Below are 14672 nucleotides of genomic sequence, written 5' to 3'. Positions count from 1 at the left end.
CCATGTATTTGCCCCCCCCCCATGTATTTGCCCCCCCCCCCATGTATTTGCCCCCCCCCCATGTATTCCCCCCCCCCCCATGTATTTGCCCCCCCCCATGTATTTGCCCCCCCCCCCATGTATTTGCTCCCCTCCTCCCCATGTATTTGCTCCCTCCCCCCCCCCTCCCCATGTGTTGGCTCCCGAGCGCCTTGTGCTCGGGGGGTTCACAGAGCGAGGGCGGCGCTGGTTGGCCCGGGTTCGCCACGTGACGCGAGTCACCGGACAGCTGGGATCCAGGCGCGAGCAGAGGAGCCCTGAACCATTCGGACGGGTTTGTGATTTTAATCCTAATACTAAGATATTTTGTAATAAAAAAAAAGGGGACTTACCGCTATGGGAGACAAGAAGAGCCCGACCAGGTAGAGTGCTTTCGAACCTCCAGGCGAGAGAAAAAAAAACCAAACACGCGTCTCTTTCGAGGGGGGGGGATTTTTTTTTCTTAATTGTGCAATTTTCCGAGTGCAGGGACTGGAGCACAGGCAGTGCTGGAACCGTCGTACAATGTAGCAACAACCATGGCGGCCGGGCGGCTGGTTACAGTGCTCCGTGCGTGCGTGTGTCTGTCTGTGTGTGTGTGTGTGTGAAATCTGAGATGGAGGGAAGGAGGAGGAGGAGGTGGTGGGGGGAGAGAGAGAGAGAGGAGTGGGTGGGTGGGGGTGAGGGGGGTGTGGAGGGTGGGTTATGCTGAAAGGAGCTTCTCTTTTTATTTATTTATTTATTTATATATATATTTATAAAAACACCCCCCACTCCCTCCCTCCCTCCCTCATTACATTCAATAGATGCAAGAAAAAAAAATCCCCCCCCCCTCACCCCCACAAGAAAGAAACGACGACTGTCTGTCTCTGTCTCTGTCTGTCTGTCTGTCTGTCTGATCAGGCGTTTTTTTTTGAAAAAAAAATGAAAAAAAAAATCCTTTTGTTGTCCAAACAGACCCAAAAGGCAGCCGAAGCCTTCCACAGACGAGGGATACTGGGACTGTAGTGTTTGCACATTCAGGAACAGCGCAGAGGCTTTCAAATGCAGTATGTGTGATGTCAGGAAGGGCACATCAACACGGTGAGTCTTTGCACTTCCTCTCAATATATTGCATTTCATTTTGCATCATGTGAATTAGTGTTGAGGGATATGGTTTACCAAGAGGGAAATTTTGTGCTTTTTTTTCTCTATGCAGTTTTTATTCATAAATGTTGAAAACTCCATTTGCCCTTTCAGACACTTGATCTGCATTATCACTTTTGCAGATTGAAAGCCAGCTAACCAGGTAGATAAGTCTCTGAACGAAACTGTTTTTGTAATATTTACTTGGCTTCTTTATGATATTGCCGGTAGGGGTTATTGATGTTTGACACTGGTAAGGAAGTCATTTAACCTAACCACAATACAGTGTCATAAATAGATTGTATTCAAAAGGTGTTACAGTCTCAAACTGCTCAAAGAGGACAGCAATTATTTCAAGGGTTCCCAGAAAATACACCAATTGAAGTTAATTTTTATGTAGGATTACATACAGACAAGTAAATTTTAGTGACTATCTGTATGCATTGAATTGATTCCTTTTTTACGTCATGATCTTATTTTCTATTTTCCTTCTGAGCTACTGCCTTCAAACAATCTCCCTTCACTTGGAGGGTGGGCAGGTGAGCAAGCTGTGACTGTCACTATGACTTAAACCTGTCCCCTGAATTCAGCCAACAGAAAGCACACATGAAGCAGGGCAAAAGGGGCAACACTATCACATAATTATATCAGGTGAAGCTGCAATAAGGTGAAACAAAGGAGCATGTCATGTTTATTTGTTTTTTTTATAAAATGGTGGTAATCATTGTTGAATATTCAAAAGGTATCATGGTTTCTTCCCACCCCCCAACTAAATCATTTGGGAGCCATTGTCGAAATAACACTTTGGGTGGACTGATTTTTAATTTTTTTTCTGCAGGATTATACATAAAGCATTGGACTTCATGTTGAAATTGGATTATTGATCAGAAATTACAATTAATTTTATTTGAACTTGAGGTGTGGATGACCAGGTTGGATGGGGTAAGGGGGCAGGTGGGAGGAGAGAGAAAGACGCACACAGACAAAGAAAGCTGAATTTGCATCAGAAACTCAATCATTAGCCTGGGATGCTTCAGCAGTCATGTCATTAAGCTCTCTGTGTGTATTTTAATTTTGCTGCTTTGCAGTGCCTGGCATCAGTGTAAATCGTAAATAAAATCAGGAAGTACATCATGGAAAAATAACTTGACTTTATAAATGGGGCTTGAGGTTATTAAGGGACATGGCCTCAGTTGTTAGGGCTGGGCATTGGGCTTGCTGGAGATCACAGATCAGTTGAGCAAGGCCATAAAGGTATTTAAAGGTGAAGATCTTGGTTGATCTGCTAGGCGATAGGTAGCCAATGAATTTGTGCGAGATTGCAGAGTTCTGGAGCTCAGGAGGCAGCAAGTACAGCTTTGTAGAAGTTGAGTCTGAAGTTGACAAAGAAATTGGACAAGGGTTGGACATCCAGTTGTGCTGGAGGCTGGAAATGTTGTGGAGATGGAAGAAAACAGCTTTGGTCATTGTCGGGATGAAAGATTTTAAGTAAAGTTGAGAGGTGAATAAAACACCAAGGTTTTGCATACTCTCCCAGAGTTGGTGGAGCAAAGTGGTCAGCTTCTCAGATGAGGAGGCATTGACAGGAGCCGACTATGATAGCTTTAGTTTTTTGTCAATGTTGAATTGGAGGAAGTTGAGGCTCAATTGAATTAAATGGTGGGACAATTTAAACAGACTCTTCCTTTGATTTGTTCCATTTCTTCTGTTGTAAAATTCAGCATTAACAAATATTTATTCACAAATATTGATTGTACTGTAAATTAAAGGATATGACTCATGTGCTATTTTGCTGCTAGCCACATAGTGTAAGAAATGAGTATGACTCATGCGTGAGTTTTTTATACTTCGAGAGCCAATTGGAGCTGATCATACATAGGAACATTAGAATGTACAAGACTTGAAATTAACATTGTGGGTCGTTCATACATACTAAAGTATAAAAGGATACAAGTACAAGAAATACAACAGTGTCTGTTTTGTGCCCTGACATTGATTTTTTTAAACCATAAAACTGTCTAGTTCCCTCTTGAATTGTCTGACACAATATACCTCCTTGGGCATTCTATTGCACAAATATTGAAGATAATTGGACTCCAATATACAAGTGTTTTTCTTTTTTAAAGAAATATACTACTGTATATCTTGGTATTTGTAAACTCAATATTGAAAAATTACATTTATTATCTGAGTTTTATTGTATTTTGTTCATTGTTTAGTTATAGTAATTTGTGCTTCTCAACTATCTAACAAGAAAGTAAAAGCACTTTACAAATTATAATTATATATAGGCAAGGTCAGCAGTAAACCTTATGTCAGCAATACAATTTAAGCGCTCCGAGACAATGCACCACATAAAGAGCACAATATAAATGTAAGTTGTTTCTTAAACAACAATACTATGAATTGCCAATTAATTTAGAATTTGTGGGTAGATCTCAATAAGGAAGGAAATATGAATCAGGAAGAAAGCTCCACTTATTTCAAAAACAGCAGAACATTCCCTCTACCACCTGAATCAAAAGGCAGACACAACCTAAAATTAACAATACAATTAAAGAATGGGGTGATCTGCATAATAAAATTCTGTACAATATAGAATGTTCTATACAACCCACCCGCCCCACCATTGGCGGGAGAGCCTTCAGCCACTCTGCCCCCAACCTCTGGAATTCCATCTCCCAATCACTCCGCCTCGCCCCCTCCTTAGCCTCCGTCAAGTCCCGCCTCAAATCCCTCCTCTTCGACCACACCATCGGTCAACCCCCTTCCCCTCCCTTCTCCCCCCCTGACCCCAGCTCTGGTCCGAAATGGTGTACACTGTCCAGCGCTTTGGAACGTCCTCCTGACGTGAAAGGCGCTATACAAATGTTCTGTTGATATTTGTGTTCTTTGTATGTGTTGGTAAGTTTTCTTTCAAGGCATTTATTCTTTTGCAGAAATCTCAATTGATGTTTTAGAGGGTAGGGAAAAATCTTCCCTTCGTTTTTCAATATGGCGTGTTATGATTGATTCTGAAGTGAAGCATTTTGTGGGATAGCATATTATGAATTCTTCATTTAATGTTTCTGCACCAAGTCATTCTACGTAAGATCGCTGATGTCTGCCTAGATTGTTGAAGCTTTATTGTTCATTAATTCATCAAATGCCATATAAGCAGACTTTCTTCAGTCCTTACTTTTAAAGGGGGGTTGTTATGAACATGGAAAAAACAATGTTGATGGCTTAAAAAATCTGTCCACAAAAGGCTGCTTTTTTTAAAAAAAGAGCAATCCCTAATGATTTTCTGATGGAAAAAATCAGTTGATTTTAGGCTTACAAATTTTCACATGACTTGCTTTCATGTAATTCCTCTTTTGCGAGCAGCACTATCTACCCGTGCAGAAATCCAAAGTTGTAAAATTTAGTGTCAAACACATTTGATTTGTCCATCAACCCATTTGGTTGTGAAATTTTGAAGTGTACAGTCATAACCAGTCTGTAACACAAACTACAGGATAATTTGTTTCAGGCCATTGTAATCAACTGCAGACTTGTTACTGTTACGATGTTATGTAAGAATTGAGGGCATGTTTCCTGCTACCAGTAATATTTTTTCTTCCTCAGTCTCTATCTGTTAGATATTCCACATACCTAACACATAGAGGTTGTAGAATTTAGTCAAAGCGTTAGCATCCTCTCCTTTGGAACTGCAGCAATCTCCTTGAGGCTGGAAGAGAAGTTGAGTCTGCTTTAGAACTGATCTGACTCCAACGTAATGTGCTTGAATGGCTGAATCGAATCAATCCTTCTTATTGGTCTTGGTTCTTGAGCCAGGCAGGTCCATCGGACTGCTTGGAACTACTGATGATGCACCTGCTAGCTTGGCGTGTGAGCACGGTTTGGAGGGCAGAGAAGACATAAGGGGCTGGGATTTTGTCAGACATGCTCACAATGGCAAGTTATGTAAGATTAACTTTCTAAAGTTCCACACACATACTGGGGTCTCCAAGAATTGTCTCTAGCCAAACTGTGGCAAATACTCTCTGGAATTGCGTAAGCAGATTGTGTTCCTCTTGGGAGAGAATGTGATTTCCATTCCAGACAAAGGGACATGCATAGGTCATGTGTATATGTCAAACTCTGGTAGGCTTGGAAACGTTTCAGCATGACACAATACAAATTGACATTGGTATAAACCTTTCACTTTGGAAAGATGTCCTTAGGTGGTGGACAGTCTCAAGGTTTGCACCTGAGTTGTGGGGGTGTGGTGGGGCGGGGGTGGGAGATGGCTGAAACCACAGTTAAAGAAGAAGGTTTTGAGCCAGACCTTGAAAGAAGTGAGGGAAGGGTCAGATGGAGTTCGAGAGAATGGGGCAAGATAAGCTGAAAGCCTGATTGCGGATGCTGGGGCAAGGGTTGTGAAGCAGGCCAGTGCCAACTGAGTGGAGGGAGAGGCCAGGTTGGTTGGATTTGAGGAGATTGCAGAGGTGGGGATAGGACAAGACAATTAGAGGGATTTAAATGTTAGGACGAAGGTCTTGAACCCAATCCGCTGGAGGATGGGTGCTAGTGGAGTTGGTCAAGGATGGAGATGATAGCCCTGTACAGTTTACTGAGGGTGGAGGGCGTAGGGGTGGGGGTGGCAGTGGGGGAAGCAGGGTGATCGAAAACACGATCGAAGAGGAGGGTCTTGAGATGGGTCTTGAAGGAGGCAAGGGATGGGGGGGAGGCAGAGGGACTGCGGGATGACGTTCCAGAGGTTGGGGGCAGAGTGGCAGAAGGCCTGCCCGCCAATTGTGGGGCGGTCGAGGCGGGGGACATGAAGCAGGCTGGAGCCCACTGAGCAGAGGGAGCGGACAAGATGGTAGGGCAGAGGTAGGGAGGAGTAAGGCCATGGAGCGCTTTGAAGGTGAGGCCCAGGATCTTGAACTGTATCCTCTGTATGATGGGAAGCCAGTGGAGTTGGGCGAGGGTGGGGGTGATAGGGTCATGGAGCCTGGTGTGGGAAAGGACTCGGGCTGCAGAGTTCTGGATGATCTGCAGCCTATGGAGGGAGGAGTTGGGGAGGCCGACAACCAAGGAGTTTGCAGAGTCAAGCCTGGATGTTATGAATGCGTGTATGAGGGTTTCGGTGCTCTGCAGTGTGAGACAGTGGCAGAGCTGAGTGATATTTCGGAGGTGTGGGAAGGTAGAGCAGGTCATGGCACGGATGCCTTCTGCCCCATTATCAGCTGGTGAACCTTCAGCCACTTTAACTCCTCCCTCTGGAGCTTTTTCCTGGAATCCCTTCACCTAGCCTTTTCCCACTTGGCTTCCAAATCCTACCCAAAGACTACTGTTTAACTGCACTTTTGGCCAACATTCCTCCTTTCTTCCTCCGATCTTGGGCTCCCATTCAGTCTTTGTAAAATACCTCGGGTTGTTTGTTCATAAATTGCTGTATTTATCCTCTTTGGTTTTTGTTTTTGAATTAGCTTAAAAGTTTACCAATTGCTCTGTTGATGATGGTGATTTGCACCTGTAAATGCAATAAGATTGTTGCTGCTGATGCACCATTCAGAAAATGAGACCCGAGCAGAATTTTGTTTGTTCTTGTTTACAAAATGTTGTAAAAATATAAGACAGTTCATATCTGAAGAAAGTTAAAAAAAATACATGATGCTTGAGTTCAAACCCAAATTAGTCTATTTCTGATCTATATATATATATCTATATATGTATGTATATATATATATGCATATACATATATATATATCTTGATGTGAATCTATTCTTAAATCTTTTTTGCATCAGTGAACCAAACAATGTGCAAACAAATAAATGGAAAGAAATCTTATACCTGAAGTATCTTGAGATTTTTAGTTTTAATTTTGAAGACTTTAATTATGACGGCTATCTAACAGTTCAGAAAATTATGCATTAGGTGCGTGTCTTTTAGTTGGCCTTACTCTTATTGTGTATTGTACCTTAATGCTTCACTCCGATAAGTTAAACATTTAAATTTTTTCAAATGTATGTAGCAATTGCTTCTATGCCTTGAGGTGTCATACAGATAACTGCAAGATCATTTTACTGAGATTTGACGAGAGGCTGCCTTTGTAAATTCTGTACAGCCTCAATTAAAAAAATTGTTTAGGATTTTTGCTTCTGTCTCAGAACATCAATTGTGGATCATTGGAAAGTTTGCCCAAGAGTACTAGCAAACTTTCAATTGAGGTCTTCAACGACTTGATGAATAGCCAGTGTCACGAATGCAGTAGTCAGTATAAAATTAAACCGCTCACCTTCTCCACCCTGAAGGACAGGCTGGATAAATGCTTCCATAGAATTGTGCCTCTGTTTTGGGCTTCTAGCAGCAGGTGGCATCACCAGTTTCCTTACCACTTGACATGCTTTTTTGTGCTCAATTCCAATCAGTAGTCAACCATGAGTGAATGTTTTGGTATCAGATGAGCCCGATTACAAAAGCCTCTTGCTTTTAACTGCAATGGGACACTGTCAACTGGGATCTTACCTGTGGTACAAGTCAATGAAGGCAATTGGGTCGCCAGTCTCAGAGATATCAGGTTTAAGCAAAGTTCAGGAGACAAAATATGAGAGAAAATGTATATATTGCCATCCACACAAAAAGCGCACCAGAAATTAGACAACGTGACAAGAAATTAATGCTTTTTTCTTGCATCTTCTTTGGACAATTTTAGCATAGCCTTCATTGGGACAGTATGGTTTGAATTGGCCAATAAACTGACACTTTGTTTTGGTTAGTTTCAGACAATATTGATGAGTATTTTATTTAAGTTGAGGAAGACCAACATTTACATTAGAATACATTAGAATATACAGCACAGAAACAGGCCATTCAGCCCAACTGGTCTATGCCGATGTTTATGCTGTACATGAGCCTCCTCCTGCCCTTCCTCAGCTAAGCCTTCAAGCATAACCTTCTATTCCTTTCTTCCTCATGTACCTATCTACCTTTCCCTTAAATATATCTATGCCTCAACAACTCCTTGTGGTAGCATGTCCACATTCTCACTACTCTCTGTGTGAAGAAATTTTTTCTAACTTCCCTATTTGATCTACTCGTGACTATTTTATATTGATGGCCGCTGGTTTTGGTCTCTCCCACAAGTGGAAACATCTTCCCTGTATCTACCCTATCAAAACCTTTCATAATTTTAAAGACCTCTACAGGTCACCCCTTATCCCCTCTTTCCTGATAGGTATAACCTCTCAGTTCTGGGATTTGTGAATGAGAAATGCTGGATGTGGAGGGAGTGAGGTTTAAAAAGGGAGGTTTAAAAGGGATTGAGCTGGCTCCAAGATGATGTACCTACTAATGGAATATCGGAGTTAAGTTCATCCTTCTACCTGGTCAAACAGTGAGAAGCTTGTTCGACAGTTTTGGAAGCCTTTGTGGTTTTAGCTGGCAGTAACCCAGTACACTCACCAGTCCCCAAGCCTTGCCTCTTACCAATCTGTATTTAATACTCTGGGAAAAGGTAAACCGTGTCCCTCTACGTAGAGAGCATGAAAGGAAATTTGCTTCATAGGTGGCATGCATATGTGGAACTGTCTGCTTTATATACTTTTAGGGATTTTGATGGCAAGCTAACCAAAAAGCAAGGTCGAATGGATCTAGTGAGGAAAGCATTGAGCAGTGTCTTTACCAACTGAATCATTGTGGGGGAGGAGAAAGGAGACGGTTTGAATTGCACTTAATCTTTAGTGTGATTGTCTTGTCTGGGGGAAAAAAAGCATTGCAATTATCATTGGAAGTGTGAGATTTTTATGGTAACATTTGGCTTCATTGCTGCTAGTTATAACCATTTGGTGTAGCACTTCATCACAGACAGTGTGACAGGACAAGGAAGTAATAATAGTCAAATGGAGAATGAACGATCAGAGAAGTAGGTGGCAGACTGTGTTTAATTTTTTTGGCAAGGATTTGTGTTCACTCATTTCTCTCTATCATTTGTCATTTTGCTTCTGAAACTAAAGGTGTCAAATCAAATGGGCACTGAAATGGAAATCTCCCTGCATGCTAATGGAGCGCTCAGTGAAATGGGTTTGTGCAGTCTCATCTGAGTTTGTAATTGGGATGAGTCCATAATGGAAAAGTCTGATTCAGCGTATCCTTGAGCTGAAACTCACTTGCAGACCTAAGGGAATAGATTTTGTGGGAAAGGGGAATGTTGGAAGATTTAAGTGGAGAGCTTTGTGAGTTTGAAGTTGTGTTTTGAGCCAAATTGTAAGCAAATTTTATCGTGCTTCAAACTAGAATTTTGTGTAATTGATGGAAATGTAATGTGCTTTCTCTGAACACATAGTTTCCTGAAAATATTCAAATTAAACGTTAAGCTGTGTTCCTGAACAGTTGGAATGAAAATACTACATTAATATCAGTAGTGACAAGTTGAGGCATCTTTGATTCAAAGTGCACTAAGCAAAGAGAAAGGGGAAAAAGATAATAAACTGACAGCATAAATGACCTGTCCAATTTATCTGTGATAGGAGAAAAAATTGCTCAGAATAGGCATGCAAAGGTTGGAAGAGATGCATTAAATAATAATTATTCTTGCATCCAATGCAGTTCCTTTCATGTCAGGAGGACATATCGGAGCATTCACAGGATTGATTGTAAAGGTACTTTAGGAAGATCCTTTTTTAAAATGAGAATTCTTGCAATTGATCTAAGTCTAAGTTATAAAGCTCCAACTAACAATGTACGAACAGCCTGGGGCAATACATTGGATACAGAATGCAAATGTTTGCAAGTGTATCCCTACACCACTTGTAGTATTCATTATGTGGGTACCAAGTCATCTGGTTACCACTTGCACCACCTTTTCTTCCCCACTTTTCACAAAAGCAAGCAAAATAAATTTCTGGGTATATGTAACTCCAGGAAGTGCATCATCTTTGAGCAAGCAGGAGAGAAAAACAAATTGTTCATCAAAAATAATGGTGCCAAGTTGCAGAAAAGCAGCAACCCCACCAGTTGTACTTCAAAGAATAAATGTTGAAGCATTTAGAATGTTATTTCTTACGCACCTTATATTTCTCTTTTGACATTTTTAAAATTCCTTCCTCTTTTTGTCTTTTCCCTCCTCCCACAGTCAAAGTGATAAGTTGGTAAAATACTCATAGGCCTTTGCTGATAGCACACCATCTCAGTGTGCAGGAGCAGCCTGTTTTTTTCCTCTCCCCCCTCCACCCCCTGATATTTCCCTTTCTGAAGGAGGAAATGCAATGAAGGAGGAAATTCATTGGACATTGTCTTCTATTGGAATGGTCATAATTAGCTGCAAGTACTGCCAGTTTTGTCTGCTTGGGGTTCAACAGCAGGATTGATATAATTCCCCGAATCACAAAGGGAATTTGTACCGGAGGCTCGATTTGGTTTATTTTTCATGATCGCCTTGCAGATTAGCGCAGATTTATCTGCTGTATAAGTGCTTTTTACTTCAGTTACAGGTTACTGAATACATTTGGCTTGTTGATGGCTGAGCAGCCTTGCTTCGACAAGAATTCTAAACCTGAATGAATTCTTGTCTGTACAAATGAGAGCCATATCTGTTTCAATTTGTTGCCCTGGTGTTGAATGGGATGGAAGGGTGAGTGAAGCATAATTTTACTGTTATGTCGTACTATTGATTTTAACAACCAATTTTTTTTGTCGTCTTCCTTTATTTCCAAAAATTGCATCCGGGGATCACTTGCAAAAAGTAAAACTTTGTTCTGCTGTTGGTTTAGATTAGAATTGTGGATGCTGCTGCTGTGCTGATCCAATATACGCATTGGATGATTAGAATAGTACAGAATAGTAACTATAAGCTTCACTGTAGGCACAATGTGTTTTACAACAGTTATTTATATCAAATTGTGAACTACCATTATGACTATATACTCTAATATTATGACCCTGAATGTGCAATGTGTAGTACAAGAGGATAAGAAAATCGTGTTGCTTTTTTGATTTTTTTTAGTGAGTTGAAAGATCAACAATTATGATTATCATATCAAATTATATTAAATGGGGCCATGCATTTGATTTACATGGTTAGGTTGCAGCATAAACAGGATATCCTTGCTTTTTAAAAATTACTTTCTAAGTATTAGCAGCAGGTTGGGAAGAGCGAAGGCTAGGGGACCCCAGAGTGTGTAATGGGGGTACATCTGGAGTCTAACCAGTTAAAAACCACATAGTTTGACATTGAGAGCATTGTCTGGCAAGCTTTCCCGCTGCTTGTTCAGCTAGGACCACCTTACCCATTAGGGCTTTGGCTTGCAGGGTTAACAGGAGCTGAGTGGGAAGAGTCCCTGCCCCCAGTGATTGATTGGTCTACCCTTCCAAGTCCTGCCGATGGGCTGTGCTGTGGACCTGCCAGGCTCAGGAACCGAACAACCAAGACCACCACACCAATGTGGATCACACCTACTATTGTGATGTATTAGACAAGTCATCTTCAGGAGCTCAACACTACTCATGAGTTCTACTGTTGTTTTGTTCTCAATGTTTTTGCACTACATTTCTACTTGTCCTTTTTTATTCCCCTCCTGTCAATGTTCTTCTACTGCATTTAACTTTTGATATACTGCCTGTTTTTCTTTCTACTCTATTTCTTTGCTGCAGACCGTGTTACGGCAGGACAATAAAACAGTCAGGATGCTTGAGGTATGTCTCAGCAGAGATGTTTGACCCAACTTGTTCTCTCTGACTTCACACCAAAACTTGGTCTGCCTCCTATTTTAAGTGACTCCACTTTCATTAATTCCCCGTGCAAGCTTGCGAGGGCTGCACTGTTGCAGCTTACTCGGGACCACAAACAATGTCCATCTCACCTGCTGATCTGCAATTGATCTGAGAGGAAATGCAATGAATATTTATAGTAATGCACACAATGGAGAGGATTAGAATTGATGTAAAGCCACAAGACTTTCTTTTGCACTCTACTTTTTTTTGTTGCAAAACCAGAAAGTTAAGAAATCTGAACTTATTTTATACTTTAAACCCGTCAGCATTTTTGCAAGCAAAGATGCATGTGTTTTCTGACACTGCAAGAACTTGCCTATGCCAATGTGGTTGTAGTAACCTTAAAGACAATTGGCAACCTCCTCAAAATAAGCTTTTAAATGTTAAGCATTTATAATTTTTTGTTTTTGTGTCATTTTTCTACATTTCTGGTTCCCACTCTTCTGGGATATTGATTTTACTTCTTGGGATTTCACATTACCCTTTACCTTAGTCACATGCCCACAGTTGTTCACTTGATGGTGATTGCTATCAACTCAGCAATAGAGATAGAACTGAGGTAGATTCTGCCCTCCTCTGATGTCCACGGATGTGCACTTCAACTAGAGATCATTGGACAGCAATAGAATGAGTGATTTGGTTTCTTTCTCCCTCAGAAACTTGAATCATTGAGGTCAAATGTGTCTGATGCTCCCAGACTGATGTAAAGTAATACATTGCAAAGTAGGGATCAATCCTGTCATTTTTTTTCCAACTGCCAAGTATTCATTGGGACACTCATTCAATCTTCATGGGGCTGCTTCATCTCAAATTTAATAAATCACTTGTGTTTAACAAATGATTATCAGTTTTCTGATTATCATTATGTTTGTAAATGGGTTCAATTTTGCTGCATTTGTTATGTGATTTTTGCTTGGTGAGATGTTGGGGCCTAGTGCAGGCACGGTATAGGAAAAGGTTAAAGAAACGGCCTTCAGCAACAGTGGCCCTAGGGTAAAAAATAATTTTGAAAAATCATTAGCTCTGAATATGTAGCTTTTTTTTCTCTCTCTCGAGGAGAGACGATTGAGAGAGGACTTAATAGGGATGGTTAAGATTATGAACAGATTCAATAAGGTAGATTTTGGTCAGCTATTTTCATTTGTTGCAGAGTCCAAAACTTAAATTATACATTTTAGTATAATTCTTATATTAGATGCATAATTCTAACATTACTTTCATAATCTCCCGGGGGCATAAATATGGTAGCTAGAAGCAGAGCTGCCAGGAAAAGTGATCCCAATCGACTAATAACTTGGTTCCTACTGACTGCTAGGCAAACTGAGGCGTGCGGAGTAAGGAAACTTGCCAAACGTCTTGCGCTGCCCGGAAATCAAACCCAGGTCCTCTCGCTTGCAAGGTGAATGCTCTAACAGCTAAGCTACAGTACTCCACTGTATTTAAGAGAGAATTTGAATCATCCATGTGGAAGTTTATGTGGAGTATGAACAGCAGCACAGACTATTTGGGAAATTTGGCCCATTCCTGTGTCATGTAATTCTATGTATTTCTCCCCAATATTTTTGTGTAAACTGTTAATACTGGTATCTTTCAGGGAACTCTTCTTGAATTATCTCCATCCAACTATTAATTTTACAGCAGCCCCATAAATAATTTTTTTTCAAAAATATTAAGGATAATTTGAGTATGTTATCGTTCCATTAGCAACTGAACGTAATCCTAGAATTGTGCGTTGTGAACACCTGATGATGGCCACAATGTTCAGTTTTTATTTTTACTACTATTTCCCCCCCACAGGATAACTTTCAGAACCAGTATCTTGACAAAGGATTATTAAGGTTTTTTTTAGATCTGTGATTAAACTCACTGCTACATTGAGTTTCTAATTTTTTTGGAGGTTGACAGTTGTTGGCCAGCTGATGTATCAGGTGAAACATGGGGTTCTGTCAATTATGAGGTGTGTCGAATCATTTAAACAGCACGATTCAATATTTGTTATCCCTTTTACGAACACTTTTCAAGAGAACTGCAATTCTTAAATGATTTTTTGGAAAAATGTTTGAAGTGTTGAAATTAATTATGTAAATTGATGCGCTTATTTTTTTTTCTTTGTATGAATGACCGTAGGTCAGTAAACTGAAGTATAAGATGACGGTATAATTGCTATTTGTGTTGCATCACAGCCAAGAAAATGCTACACTTTACTTTATTAAAATTGTAGTTTTATATATCAATAAAGATTGAATTCAATTAATAAATATGAAAATCAAATCAACTGATGAGTTGAATGCCCACGAATTACCTGAGTGTTCAGTTATTTTTTTTGCTGTATTCATTGAAGCATCCCTGCTGAAAGTGCAATATAATGTAAGGTAAGCTTTAAGAATCTCATGTAACTGAACAATTTTTATCTCCTTCCAAGGCTTAGTCAGAATCTATCCGTTTCTTGTGATCCGAACACTTGAGCAAATGTAATCTGCACAATTATTTTAATCACTTCTGCATGACAAAGACTCCTTGGTTGCCAATTTAATGGAATCCACTTGAATAATAGGCTTGATTCACAGATTTAGTTGGAAAATCATAATTTAAGTGTTCTATTGCTTCAGATAAATCTCCAACCGTAGGTTGGATTAATTTTTAAATATATTTTTATTGTATCTTAACCACAAACTTGAAAATGAGATATGCAATGTTACTTGAAATGAAGCAGTGAGAATTATTTCATCTTTCAGCCCTTGATTTGTCATGGATGATCGACCATACAATACAAAAGTACATTTGGATAGAG

At 40.3% G+C, this 14672-nt stretch overlaps 1 protein-coding gene across 5 annotated transcripts in view; it reads left to right on the top strand.

The window, feature by feature from the left end:
* The first annotated feature begins 230 nt into the window (after nt 1–230).
* yaf2 (YY1 associated factor 2) overlaps nt 231–14672 on the top strand; it is a 49393-nt gene continuing 34951 nt past the window's right edge. For 2 of the 5 annotated variants that reach the window (XM_042335124.1, XM_042335121.1), the window contains exons 1-2: nt 238–401; nt 976–1101. In XM_042335124.1, coding sequence (XP_042191058.1) covers nt 376–401; nt 976–1101 — 152 coding nt within the window. In that variant the 5' untranslated portion in view covers nt 238–375. The other 3 variants (XM_042335122.1, XM_042335120.1, XM_042335123.1) reach the window with 3 other exon arrangements.

The sequence above is a fragment of the Callorhinchus milii genome, unplaced genomic scaffold (genome assembly GCF_018977255.1).
Source record: "Callorhinchus milii isolate IMCB2004 unplaced genomic scaffold, IMCB_Cmil_1.0 Scaffold5, whole genome shotgun sequence".
Taxonomy (NCBI): Eukaryota; Metazoa; Chordata; class Chondrichthyes; order Chimaeriformes; family Callorhinchidae; genus Callorhinchus; species Callorhinchus milii.
The sequence above is the reverse complement of the archived record's forward strand: the minus strand, read 5'-3'. Positions and strand labels throughout refer to the sequence as shown.